Genomic DNA, 14,939 nt, shown 5'->3' with positions numbered 1-14,939 from the left:
TTTATGCTTTTTGTTGTGAAAACTGTAATTAAGAAGAGGACATCCCCAAACACTGTTATCCTTTAGCAAGTATAGGATACAGTCTACAGCTAAAATCCTACAGAGCACTGATGCAGATGGAATTATTTCTGTCTTAGGAATCCCAAGTCCCCCTGGGGGGGCAGGGAAAACCCCCCCCCAGAAACCCATTCCCCGGCGTCGCCGGATCGGGCCCCGGGGGGAACTCCACCCCGACATGCGCGTCACCCGGAAGTGATGCGGGCACGCCGGGCACACTGGGGGTGGGGCCACTCTATGGTTTTCCCTTGTATGGCCGTAGCCCTGCCCCCAGTGTGCCTGTCCTCCCGTCACTTCCGGGTGACGTGCGTGCGGCGCACAAGACACTGGCCAGGAGCCCTCCGCTCCCAGCAAAGATAGACTTGGCAACCCTATTCTGTCTACAGAGCACAACTTTCTTGCCTCCGCCTGCAATTGTAGCCCAGAAACTCTACGTGAAGTTTCAAAGAACATATCGGGCTGCAGTGGTGAAAAGATCTGAAACCCTTCATTCTGTAGAAGCACTCTGTGGGATCTGAGCCTAGGCATCCCTTTTTCTTATCTATATGAGGAAATATCTGTGTGCTTTTTATGAACATTTCCTGTTAGGCATATGGAATATTCCATCTTACCAGCAAGAACAAAATGCCATAGCGTGGGACAGGTTCAAATCCATGACCTTGCCTTTGACAGCAGAAGATCCCCTGCCGCTGTATATCCGCTCCACATATGGGTTGGCATGTTATGCAGTGTACAGTAGCAGTATGGTACCAGGTATCCATAGTTTAATATGGAAGTATAATGACTAGTCTGATTTATTCTAAAGAAGCTGATGTTATTAATATGTGTATTTGTTTCTAGATACTGTTAGAAGTTCTGTAGCAAAGCTGTTCTTCAGCTGCCCCCTGAAAGGCCATTACTGCTTGTACAGTAAATCCAGCTTTATTCTCATCAGCCGACAGCCTCAGCTTTGGATCCATATCATGTTTCTCTTTCAGCAGGTGTGTGAAATACGAACCTATAAATGGTGGCACCTTGGTCATGTCACTCATTGTGAATTAAAGTCAGTGCTTTAATTGTAATCTATTTAGGAGAGGCTGAACTTTTATCGCTGTTGTCGCAAGTGTTTGTATCTGTGTTGGGTGGTGAATCGTTGAATTGGGGTTGGGTAATTCCATTTGTTTTAGCAGCAGTGACATGATGGCATGTGTTTTTACACAGGGATCTTGCATTTACTTATACATACATGAAATGAAAAGGCCAACAAGGATGCAGCTGCAAATCCAGCTCTCATTTATTTAGTTTCCACCGGATTGGCTGGCTGTTTCAGAGATTTCTGGTGCAGGGGGTACTTTCCTTTGCCCTTGTAAACAAAGGAGAGCTGGATCACTGGATCACAGACATTAACATTAAGACCTAAGCCTACCTGCATGATTGGTTATCTGGAAGAAATGGTCCCATAGATATTAGTAGAAAGCAAATATATTTATCCTCATTAGGATGAAGACCTACGAGGGAATTTTGCTGCAGCGAAGTCTACAGGATATAAATATTGTTCTTTACCCACCGCTGAAGCTAATTATTAATTTAATTAAATCTGAGTTTTTGATTAACATTGCCTTTGTTATGCTAACAGATCTAAACAAAATAAATTTCAGTGTTAACAAGCATGATACAAATTATAATCAAAGTTGTCTTATAGGAGGCTGGACATCAAGCAATCCTATGACTTGATATAGATGTAAGGCTGGCTTGATGGAAACCACTGCTGATAAATTGGAAGCCAGTCTGTGGAACATACAGTCCTTCCCCTTTCACCCTCCCTTCCTCCTCTCTTCCATTAATCCATGGGTAACAGTGACTAAGTTACATGTACACTGACATGACCCCATAGTTAATGCTAACCAAAGTTAGTGCCAGTGCACACGTGACCTCAAACCACGACAAACCATGGTTTCCTTATAAATTAGGCTTTTGAAAACACAATTGAAGCGGTTCAGTAAATTAATTTAATGAGAAAACCTGGTTACCACTACTTTAGCATAGAACTCTAAACTGTGGTAATGCTGAAGGAGGAATTTGATCTGTAGAGAGAATTATGTTCCTGAGTCTGACCCCTGACATGCAAACCACGGCTTATAGGTAGCCAGCTTCATGTCTATACTAGACTTCTGATTCAGGATTGTGATCGTAGGGATTTTCTACAAATACGCATGAGGTTTAACATTTCTTTAGCTATGCTGTTCTATGGGTTTCTTTAAAAATATTTTTGCAGTATCTTGTATGAAAGAAGGGAAGGACTGTTGGGATTGCTTCATGTGCAGGCTACGGTAGTACAAAGAATGTCACCCACGTGAACACAAAATCCATGTTCTTGGTGGATGTTTTTTCTTTTATCATGTGAGGAATCCAGTGGTGTTTTGACTCCTACTGACACAATAGTCTAAATACACTTTGAATAACAGACAGCTCAAATGGACCGCAAGACACGGCTCAGTTTCACTATTTCGTTTCCACTAATGGGAAATAGAGTACTATACCACCTGAGACTCAATATGCTCGTTGTTCCAGGAATCTAGCCCAATTTCAGTGCTGTCAGAATTAATTTTGTTCATGAAGATCCCAGTTCAAGAACAGATGAGAGCTCAAGATGCCAGGGCGCCATTTAGGAAGGGTGGTAGGTAATAGTTGATCTCTTCGCTGCTTGGAGATGGCGTATCATTATTCCTCACAAGTACCAATATCTTGGCATTAAAAAAGAACTACATCAAAGGCTTTTCAAATACACTACTCTTTTTTTTTTGGCAATGTAATCTTTGGTATAGCCCTTGAACCTTGTTGTGTTACCCCCTCATCCCATTTACACACTCGAATCTCATTGCCACTTTCCCCACTGAAAGAGGGAAGGTTAAGGTATTATTTTGAGAGTTTAATGAAAAAATGCAGTAAGCAAATACAAAGCTGATCATGCCTTGAAGACTGAGGCTGAAGTCTGATCCTGGGAGAAATAATTTTTATATATATATGTGGCAGGTATGAGCTTTTGTGAGTCACTGAAAAAGTGAGCAGTGACTCACAAAAGCTCATAGCCTGCCACAAATTTTGGTAGCTGTGTACATTCTCGTTCTCTGCTTCCCTGTTGCCAATGCCGAACTGAGATTTTTAAATAGCAGGTATTTGTTTTGGTGATTCAGAAACCCTATATTTTTCTTTCTTTTCTTCCCAAGGGCCAAACTAAAAACGTGACACCAATGGTGTCATTTTAGAGGAGAAAATGGCCCTTTAAAAATTGTGGTGAGGGCCAATCAGTGGAACCAGACAATCTTGTTTCCTCCCCTCCATGCCTTTTAAAGTGCTTTATCAGTCATTCTAACAAAAGATTCCCTGCGGCACAACTTATGTGCCAAATTCCCAAACTACTTTTCAAATTTGAATGAATGTAAAGGTGTTCTTGGGGCAATGCTTGAACTACAAAACTTAAAAACCCTTCAGGAACATACACACTTTTGGTTATCAGTCCTCAATCACAGAAGCCGTCTATACCCCTGTTCCTTAAGATTATTCTGTAGGCAAACATGATAAGAACATAAGAGAAGCCAATGTTGGATCAGGCCGACGGCCCATCCAGTCCAACACTCTGTCACACAGTGTCAAAAAATACCAGATGCCATCAGGAGGTCCGGCAGTGGGGCCAGAACACTAGAAGCCCTCCCATTGTTGCCCTCCCCAAGCACCACGAAGACAGAGCATCACTTGCCCCAGAGTCCCTATCTATATCTTGTGGCTAATAGCCTCCGATGGATCTCTGCTCCATATGCTTATTTAATTCCCTCTTGAAGCCGTCCATGCTTGTAGCCACCACCACCTCTTGTGGCAGTGAATTCCATGTGTTAATCACTCTCTGGGTGAAGAAGTACTTCCTTTTATCAGTTCTAATCCGACCACTCAGCAATTTCATGGAGTGCCCATGAGTTCTTGTATTGTGAGAAAGGGAGAAAAGTACCTCTTTCTCTACCTGCTAAATCTCATGCATAATCTTATAAACCTCAATCATGTCACCCCTCAGTCATCATTTCTCCAAGCTAAAGAGCCCTAAGCGCCTTAAACTTTCCTCATAGGGAAAGTGTTCCAACCCCTTTATCATTCGAGTTGCCCTTTTCTGCACTTTTTCCAAAGCTATAATATCCTTTTTAAGGTGTGGTGACCAGAATTGCACACCATATTCCAAATGAGGTCGCACCATTGATTTATATAGGGGCATTATGATATTGGCTGATCTGTTTTCAATACCCTTCCTAATAATCCCCAGCATAGCATTGGCCTTCTTTATTGCAGTCACACACTGTCTCGACATTTTCAGTGAGTTATCTACTACAACTCCAAGATCTCTCTCTTCATCAGTCTCTGCCAGTTCAGACCCCATCAACGTGTATTTATATTTAAGATTTTTGGCTCCAATGTGCATCACCTTGCACTTGGCCACAATGAACCCCATTTGCCATGTTGACGCCCACTTGCCCATCTTTGACAGACCCCTTTGGAGTGCCTCACAATCCTCCCTGGATTTCACCACCCTGAACAACTTCGTATCATCCGCAAATTTAGCCACTTCACTGCTTACTCCCAACTCCAAATAATTAATGAACAAGTTAAAAAGCATCGGACCTAGTACTGATCACTGCGGTACCCCACTGCTTACCACCCTCCACTGAGAGAATTTCCCATTTATACTCACTCTCTGTTTCCTATTAATTAGCCAGTTTTTGGTCCACGAAAGGACTTGTCCTTTTATCCCATGATTTTTTAGCTTACTTAGGGGCCTTTGATGAGGAACTTTATCAAAAGCTTTCTAGAAGTCAAGGTAATCAACATCTATTGGGTCCCCCTTGTCCACATGTTTATTCAGCCCCCTCAAAGAACACTAACAGGTTAGTGAGACAAGATCTTCCCTTACAGAACCCATGCTGAGTCTGCCTCAATAGTTTTTGTTCATCAATGTGTTTACTGATTTTTTCCTTAATAACAGTTTCCACCAATTTACCTGGTATCGATGTCAGACTGACTGGCCTGTAATTTCCTGGATCTCCTCTAGAACCCTTTTTAAAGATGGGAATGACATTAGCTACCTTCCATACTTGAAGCAAATAATGTATAATAAACCCTTTTTTATATATCTGATTATATAATAAACCCTTCAAAATAGATATAATTATAAAATGTATTATTTACATCATAAACCCTTCCAAATTTTGCATTCTAAACACATTTCAGTTATGAAAATTTAGTTGTATAATTTTGAACATAGTGGGATCTAGCTGATTGGGGGGGGGGATGATACAGAATGAGAACATCTTCAAAGACCTGCTCCTGGAATGTGTAAAACATACAGCATAAATGTTTTACTAAAAAGTTACATGTATAGATATTATCTAGATATTATCAAGTAGGAAATAGCATTGAGCTGAACTTGTGCATGACTCAGCCTAATGGAAAATACCATACGTGAAAATTTCTTCTTTCAATCTTGTCCAACAGAACCTGTTCCCAGAACCTCTGTCCATGCAAAATACGTCTGTACAAGCTCTGAAAGCCTTGTGGGAGAAAACCCAGCTGAAGGGAACACACAGCTTTGAAACAGCCATGGTTCAGTCTATGTTTCTGCCCCAGAAGGTAAACATTATTTCCTTTGTACAGAGACTTCTAAAACATTAATGCGGCAACAAATTCACCATATGCTTATTTAGGACCACAAAGCCCTCTGTAAGGCAAGACCGCAATGTGGTTGGCATAAGCGTCACACGATCTAGGATTACAGCAGAAGGACCCCCCCCCCAGCTCCTACCTATGACAAGGACTACGGAGGCTGGGAGCAGTGACTGGGAAGTTTGGCAGCCCCACCCTTTGCTTCCTGCTCTGAGGCAGCCCCGCCCTGAGCTCTCTGCTCAGAGGCAGCCCCACCCTCTGCTTCCTGCCCTCAGAGGCAGCCGTGCCCTCTGCTCTTTATACTCCCTGGCAGCTCAAGCTGAGAACAGTGAGGATGGGCAGGGGAGGGGGGAGAGAAGAGAGCCCCACTCCCGGGCCAGATTGAAGGCCTGGGCGGGCAAATTCCAGCCCATGGGCCATGGTTTGACCCTTTTCTGCGGCAAGTTCTGTCATTTGCTAATTGGTAAACTGCCCTGTCTCTTACATGACTGCCTGGAGTTTTCTGTGGGAAAGGTGGAATAATAAGTAAGCAAACAAATGAATGTTTGCCAAGCCACTCTTCCTTCTCCATCTGACCTACCTGAACTCTAAGGCCAGATAGCCAGACGCAAGAATAATAGCCAGAACTAAAGATTTCCAGAAATGTTTGATGGTGAATTTCTTAATTTGAGTTGGTTATCATACATCTAATTGTGAATTTGGTCCCAGAGTGCTGATTAAAAATACCCACAATGGGGCAATGTACAGATAGCACAGCTGTTTCTACAAACCTGGACAACACCAGGTTTACAGGGAAGGGCGACCTTAAATGTAAAGAAAAGGATAAAATGAAACAAGAAACCTGTTAAAATGCCAAGATCTCATGAGATTACCTCACAGATTTTAGCAGCCATTTTGAACTGCCTATGCAAGGAGTCACGGCATAGTGTCGTTGGTCACCATGGCACATGCAGACACCTTTCTGAGCACTCTCACCAAGTATTGTTTTAGAAAGTGGAGGGGCTGGAGGGCTGTTGCCCATCAGAGCTTCTGATTGGCTTCTGATTGGCCATTGGAGATCTGGTTGGCAGAGCAGATTTTTTTTTAATATGAGAGCTTTAGTAGCTGACACCCACAGTGCAAGGATCTTTACCATGTGATTGAAAGTGAGATTCAGAGGGCAGCCATGTTGGTTTGCTGTAGAACAGCTAGACTTAATTCCAGTAGCACCTTAGAAACCAACACAATTTTGAGAGTCAAAGCTCCCTTTGTCAGATGAAAGTAAGCTGTGTGTATGTAAGAAAATATTTTCCAACAATATGTTCATTTTAAAAGGAATCTTGTTCAAATGGCTTCACCTCCTGAAGCTGCCATTTTATGGTTGCACCCATCACCCTGTGTCACAATCCCAAATGACTGCTGCAATTTCCTTTTGAAAGTAAGGGTGAGTTGCAGGGAAAAGATGACGTGGGCAGGCACGAAGGACAAAATCAGCAGAGAGGAAGCAAAGCTGGGGTGGAAGGGGTGAGGAAGGCAACATGGAGCAAAACGGGTCTGGAGGGAAAGAAGGAAGGAAGCAGGGGTAGAGGAGAAGCCATGGGTGCTGCTAGGGGAGAGAAGGAAGGAATGACAGGAGGGAAGATGGCAGATTAAGGGAAGACCGAGGAAGGTAGATGGGTGAGTAAGGAAAGGAGATAATTTACAAATGCTGCAAGGGAGAGGGAAGGATGGAAAACTGAAACAGAATGAAAGAGGGAGGCAGCAAAGGATGATATTACACGTCCCCTGCTTGTAATAACTGTATTAACAAAGTGAGTGTTTTGAGTTTGCTTGTTTCTTTTGTTAATATCCTAATACACTTCCCTACCACCTAATGTGGACCATTATCCCATCCCCATCCAGAGATTTAAAAAGTTGGCAAAGCATATAGGTGTTGCTAGAATGATGTACTTGCTATCTGTGAATTCATTCTTCTTTGGAACACTAGTAGCCAGATGTGCTTCTCTTGTAGCTTTATGTAGTATCCTTAATTTTTAATGTCAAAAAACACTTTCAAAACCATGTACTTCAGGTTAGTTAACTGTGGGCAGGGTTTGTCTCCTATTTCTTGACAGTACTTAGTTTTGCAAAACGCTATGGAAATAATAGTCTTGAATGTTCCTTCATACCAAAATTTCCTGTTATGTAGAAAGTTGAATGTCAGGGAGAAGAATACTAGCATAATATGACAGTTTTGTATATACAAAGGCTTTGTTTTATGAAGGAACATTTAATTATGCAATCCACACCTGCTATTGGAAGTGCAGTCCTGGAACTCATAGGGTGCATTCAGACGGGGCATTTATACCGGTATAAACTGCAGTTCCAACTGGTGCAATTTGATCCGGAAGAAATGCGATCACACTCACCTCCTGACTGCACAGCACATCGTGATATGCCCGTTCACACTACTGATGCACAGCAGCGTGCGTCGGCGTTTTTTTTAAATTACATTTTGCACATGCGCATAGGCAGCCATCCACAGAGTTGAGATCTTGGCACAAGTGCAGAACACCCCATCCCGAAAAGTGTGCCCTGAAGCGAAGACGTCCCTTTAAATTTTTACTCTGAAACTGGCCTCCGTGAGGTCCCAGACTCATATAAAGCCTCACACTAGGCCCTTTTTGTTTGTTTGTTTCGCAAACACCGGGGCGAAGCTTCGCCCAAGCGCACATAGAGGAGGCTTTTAAAAAAATGGTGGCCGAAAAGCGGAAGCCTCCAGCTTCCGAACGGAAGTGGCTCTACACCAGCGGAGAGCAATCAGATGGGAATATGTGGTTGGAACCAGAGCACTCAGGATACCACCACTTGGGGACCTAGTAGCAGAATAATATGGTTAAAGGCTGTTTGCAACGGTTAGGGATGGAAGGCAGATGTTCACCGTGTGATCGCCCGTAAGTACACCGGTTCCAACCGGCATCTATACCGGCATAAATGCCCCAGCTGAACGCACCCATAGTGTGGTATAGTGGTTAACATGCTGATCTAGGCTGTGAAAGACCCATGTTCAAATCCCCACTGTGCCATGAAACTTACTGGATAACCTTGGACACCTCCCCCCACCCCTCTCTCATCTAACATATCTCATAAGGTTGTTCTGAGGATAAAATGAGGAGAGAAGAACTATATACATTACCCTGAGCTCTTTGGAGGAAAAGCAATAAGAAATCTATTATGTTGGCCTATGTATATAGTTCTTGAATTATTCTTACACTTTCTTGCTGGATCAAACTAAGGATCCATCTTGTCCAGGAGATGACTCAAATAGGTGGACAAGAATATTATGTAATATAGTCCCATTGTTCATCCCAAGAATCTCTGAGATATACCTCCTCTTTAAACTTAGCTATCATGGTTGACATTAACAAGCATATCTTCCAGAACTGGAGGACAGGGGTTGAGAAGTTAGCAAGAATTAGGAATCCAAGCCCTGCAATTCCTCTATCATTGTCATCTGTATTGTGCTTTGAAAGGTCTTCGGGTTTTGCTTCTAATCCTATACACATGCTTTTAATATGTGGATGGAAACTGCAAATGGTATGTGGTGTTTGTTCTTATTTATAAAAACGGGCTGAGGAGAGAATCGTTTCAAGCACCAAGCTAAGAGGAAGCAGCCCATAATGAATTTTCAGATGCCTTGTGCAAATGCACACAGTTGTGGGTGATGGCATGGACTCCAGGAGGGTTAACAACTTGTGCATATTTGGTTCTCTCAACCTTTGCCCTTTGAAGAGATTACTGTTTCAAAGCAATTACGTTTTCAAAGATTGTAAAGAATACTGTTTCAAAGCACAGCAGAGATTTCTGGTCAAAGTTATTAATCTTTAATTGGGGTTCATGCAAGTGACCACCATGGAATTTGTTTAAAACAAAAACATATTTGAGGTAAGTCTTGACTGCCTACAACTACCTTAAAAAAAACCCTACACAATCCTAACTTAAAATTCCGTAATTGAAAACAAGAGAAGAACATTTCTTTTTAAAACCTCCACTGACATTTTGACTGATAGAGAAAATACATCCACAAAATGCATAAACCAGGGAAGAGCTACATTTGCTAAGCAGCTACCTAAAGAGCATGCTCTGTTCATACATATGAATATCTTTTGGCCTTCGACCAATACACCGGATCGTTCAACTATACCTTCGCTTCAGGGAAGATCATCATTCTTGCCATTCTCAGATAATATCTATTGATATGGATTAAATGGCTCTAGTATACACAAAGCCATATAATTGTGTTACTGCTTTATTTCTTGTCCCTTTCCAAGGCTATTCTATTCTCGGTCTCTATACTCCCATTTAGCATGTTTAGCTGAGAGGCTAGACCAGCTCTGTCTCTGGTGCACAGAAATATCTTCCATGATCAAGTTCAGCCTCTGTTCCCCTATATTCCTGGCCATACCTGTGACATACTGTTATTATGAGAACTACTTAATAGACACTGGTAGACCTATCCATCAGTTCATCTAATGTGCCTGATCTTCTGTGATGGCCCTCTAAACCAGTAACTGATTTATTTTTATTTATACCCTACTTTTCTCCTTGATGGGAACCCAAAGTGGCTTACAACATCGTTCTTCCCTCCTCCATTTTATCCTCATGACAACAACTCTGTATAGGGTTGCCAAGTGGCACTTACCTTGCCGGCGGGGGACTCCCGTGCGGATCCTGGCACGCGGATTCCGGCGCACGCGCTGCATGCACGTCACAGGGAAGTGACGTCATGACGCCGGGCATGCTGGGGGTGGGGCCACGACCATACAAGGGAAAACCATAGAGTTTTCCCTTGTATGGCCGTGGCCCCGCCCCCAGCGTGCCCGGCGTCATGACGTCACTTCCCTGTGACGTGCACGCTGGGGCGGGGTTCCCCCCGGGGCCCGATTCCCTGGCGTCGGAGAACGGGCCTCTGGGGCGGAGGGATTTCCACCCCCCAGGGGGACTTGGCAGCCCTAACTCTGTAAGATAGGTTAGGCAGAGAGAGAGAGAGAGAGAGAGAGAGAGAGAGACTGGCCCAAGGTCACCCAGCAAGGTTCCATGGCTGAGTTGGGATGCAAACCCATCTCTCCCAGCCTGACACTCTAACCGCTACGTGAAGCAGACACTCATGCAATATTTCCAACAACTTTTGATCAGTGCAGAGTGGCCTCCCATGGGGCACAGGCATGGCCATTGCTTGAAAAGCCATGCATCCAAGAGCTGGCTGTGTTCATTGAGTATTAACTAACCAGGAACTACATGCATATCACTGAAATGAGCAGGAGATAATTGGGGGGTTGGAGTTTATATTTTAAAAAAAATGGAACTAGAGGCAAAATGTGCCAGGATCAATTTGAATGTCATGTCTGAATGAATGTTATTTCCAAAACAACATTTCTGTTTTTGTGCCCAGAAATTGATTCCAAAGAACTGACAAGACTTTGATGGGACTAAGTTACTGGTCAATTTTTAAATGCCTTTGAAAATCTCAGCAAGAGACTGCAGTGGGTCATCTCTCAGCACAAGAAGGCTACACTAAGAGAGTAACTGTTCAATCCTTCCTGTCCTTTTTCTGCTCAAAATCCCCCTCTCTAAGCTGCTTTTTCACCTCTTGGGGAAAGATGTATGGTCCCCACATCTTTCCCCAGAAGCTTACCTGCATGGATAACAGAACACTAGGCCTGGGGGGATGATTTTGAGCTGGAAATGACCAGAGGAGAAAGGGATAAGCAGCCTCTCTCTATCTGCTCTTCCTCCAGCCTGACTTGCACTCTGCCTGAGCTGATTTTGGCTTTTAAAAAAAAAAAATGCGGAGGGAGGAAACCCCAGCCATTCTATGCAGTCTGCAGCATGAGCCTCCAAGAGATAATGCTAGACTGGGGAAACCACCAAGGGAGAGGAAAATGCTGAGGAAAAAGAAAATCTTCATTCCTTGCCTAATAGGTCATGTAAAATTTCCCAAGTACACGAAATGTGCATAAGAGCACAAAAGCGATTGACTTTCAAAAGTACACCATTGCATGTATTACTGTTTGGGTGATGACTCTTACCACTCACCAGCCTGTTGTGCAGAGCAGCCCGAGATAAGGCTGCCTATCAGAGAACAGCTGTATTATTTCATAAACCTGACGCACGCCAATTCCTGGTAGAAAGCAAGACTTGGGGAACTCGCGGCACTTCTAGAATCGCACAATCCTCTCTGCTTGCCAGCAAAGATTACAACGGGTTCCCCCCCCCCTTTGCTGATGTTAGCAGGCTCCAAGTTTTTTTAAAAAGGGAAGAAACCTCCCAAGTTCTGGCTATAATTTAAATTAGTTACATCAACCCATCCTATGGGCCAAACTAGATATGATAGCAGCAGATCGGCCTTTACACATGCAGTTGGAGTCCCAAAGCATGTCATGTGGAGTCTGATTTAACAAGCGAATGCAAAGCATGTGAATAGGAGCACTGAAATCTCCCCAAGCCCCCTTTCTTGCAGCTGGGTCCACTCCAGTATCAGAGGCCAGCGGAAGGGAATGTGGCATCAGACTGCAGGGAGGTCAGCTGCATGCAGGGTTCATCATCTGCCTTTTGCTCGCTAAATATGACACACACACCCTCACACACTTCATGCACAATTCAAGCAGACCCACCTTTAAAGAACTTACCTCAACCACCATAACAGCTCTTCTAGGCCTTGTCCAGAGATCCCCAAGAGCCAGTTTGGTGTAGTGGTTAAGAGTGCGGACTCTAATCTGGGAGAACTGGGTTTGATTCCCCACTCCTCCATCTGCAGCCATCTGGGTGACGTTGGGTCAGTCACAGTTCTCTCAGAACTGTTATCTCAGGAGCAGTTCCTGTCAGAGCTCTCTCAGCCCCACCTACCTCACAGGGTGTCCGTTGTGGGCAGAGGAAGGGAAGGAGATTGTAAGCTGCTCTGAGACTCTGAGTGAAGGGGTATAAGTCCAACTCTTCTTCTTTGAGTCTGCAGGCACCCTTGGAACTTTGAGAGGGGTGGGGGGCACCACCATACAGTGGCTGCCACAGGAGCTGGAGCTAAACCCAAAATGGCTACCACAGGAAGCAGAGCCCAACTGAATACCTCCCTCCTCACACCTCCAGGGATAAAGGAAATCCCGAGGGGGTAAGGGAACTGTGAACTAACTAAGGAAAGCCCAGGTGCTTACCAATCCTGCTCATCCCCCAGTGGAATATCCTCTAATTTGAATGAGGGCAGCAAATAACAAGCCCTGCCTTACAATGGTTCAGCCTACTTTCTGAAAAGCTTCCTGTGTGCCAAGGGAAGTAGTGGATCCTTGGGGGATCCTGGCCCAGGTCTATAAAAACCCAAACTTTACCAGGTTCTGCACTATGCTGATGTATATAGATGTGAAATGGCACCAACTATAAGGTTGGATTGAGTGCAGTGTTTCCATGGGCATAGTGATCCCCCAGTTTCTGTTCTTGGGGGGGGGCTGTTCCCCAGGAGCAGCATTTCAGGGAGCAGGAAGGGGGGGGGAGCTAAGAAAGTCACACTCAGTGGGCTGAAGTCCTCATTCCTGCAAGGTGCTAGATCCAACCCATAATCCAGAAGGTCATGATGAGAAAAGCCACTGCCTAGCATTCATGTGCTTGTGGCAACCAGCATGAATTTTACTGGGACTTCTGTCAGATTCTTGAACAAGCTTACTCCCAACAACACTCTCTTGGCAGTGATTCATTTATTGAGAGATGAGAATATGTCAAGCTAAGGATCTTTGTCAGAACTGACCCTCTTGGCACCAGTTCTGTTGTTATACAAAGTTCAAACAGCCACCCTCCCATGAGTAGCCAAATCACACCAACACATCCAGCCCGCCAAAAGTACCGTTAGCCCTCCCCCATCACCTGCAAACTTAATATCTAACAGTGTCTGGCTTCCAAGGTCAAGCATGCATTCTTCCCAGGGAAAGGAGGTCCCGCTTAACGCTGTTACAAGCTAGCACGCCTTTTAGCAAAGCAGTCCTCACACCTACACACTCACACACTTACCGACCCCTGCCAGAATGACATATGACAACAGGCATACATAGGGCTGCCAAATGCCCCCGGGGGGCGGAATTCCCCCCGCTTTCGAGCCCCGATTTCCGCTCCCGCGGAATCGGGGCCCGGGGGAAACCCCACCCCCGTGTGCGCGTCACCCGGAAGTGATGTTGCACGCTGGGGGCGGGGCCACGCCATTTGAGGGGAAAACAAAGAGTTTTCCCCTCAAATGGCGTGGCCCCGCCCCCAGCGTGCAACGTCACTTCCGGGTGACGCACATGCAGCGCGTGCACACACACCCCCCGCTCCCGGCCAAAAAACATTTGGCAACCCTAGGCATACAGAACCAAAGAACAGCAAAAGAGCAGCAAGAATCATGGCAAACAAGACCCAAATTGGACAACTTCCTTCTAAGTAAGTATTGAAACCTTTATCTCCTTGATTATAATGCTGTGCAACCATTATAATCAAGCTGTGTTTAAGTGCAAGTGATTTATGTTTTGCACTGTTAATAACCTGGCCTGGACAGAAGTGATTTATGTTAAGAATGAGGTGAGAGGGTGCAATTTCCATACACAAGTCCAGTGAGCTTTTCTGTACCAAACACTGCAGAGTTTGAAACTGCGGCCAATGCACACGTATATGAATCTGTCCAGGTAGTCTGTTCAGCAGCTGTTTGCAGCTTGCTCTGATGCCTGACAGCACTCACTGTGCATGCAAGCTGCATGCATAGGGTTGCCAGCTTTTAAACTGGTCCCACTAGCAGTCCCTTTAATATCAGTTTCATCCCAAAACAATTATCAGGTGATGTTATTTAACTTCATGCCATGAAAAGTGTCAATCACCTATTTCCATGCATTAAAACTCTATTAAATGGACGGGGCATTTTATTCTCCATCCAGTTGGCAATCTTACATATGCTGTTTGCATGCCAGTATTAAAGTTGAAGTTTCTCCAGTGCCACATCATTTCTGCCCCTAAAAGCCTTTTACTCCTTCTCCTCCTAGAGAAACAGAAACAGGGGAAACACCAAGTGCTGGTACAGAACACCTTACCTGTACATCTAGCTTTCTTTGGCAACAAAACTACATAATCAGGCAGACTGCCAGATGTATGACATAAATCAATCTTACTCACTCCACTAGTTTCAGTAGAGGAATGTTACTTTACGGCTGGAAGTGTAGCTTAGGCAAAAATTT

The 14,939-nt window shown here is 44.4% G+C and overlaps 1 protein-coding gene across 1 annotated transcript in view; it reads left to right on the top strand.

Annotated features, from left to right (window-relative positions):
• The window catches only part of VEPH1 (ventricular zone expressed PH domain containing 1), a 147,103-nt gene that overhangs the window by 93,982 nt on the left and 38,182 nt on the right, over positions 1 to 14,939 (top strand). Inside the window, exons 8-9 of the mRNA XM_015409553.1 lie at positions 898 to 1,037; positions 5,572 to 5,706. Of these exons, the coding sequence (XP_015265039.1) occupies positions 898 to 1,037; positions 5,572 to 5,706 (275 nt within the window). The remainder of the gene's footprint in view (positions 1 to 897; positions 1,038 to 5,571; positions 5,707 to 14,939) is intronic.

The sequence above is a fragment of the Gekko japonicus genome, unplaced genomic scaffold (genome assembly GCF_001447785.1).
Source record: "Gekko japonicus isolate JY-2015 unplaced genomic scaffold, Gekko_japonicus_V1.1 scaffold1446, whole genome shotgun sequence".
NCBI classification, from domain to species: domain Eukaryota; kingdom Metazoa; phylum Chordata; class Lepidosauria; order Squamata; family Gekkonidae; genus Gekko; species Gekko japonicus.
Note: the sequence above shows the minus strand (reverse complement) of the source record. Positions and strands in the feature narration are given on the sequence as shown.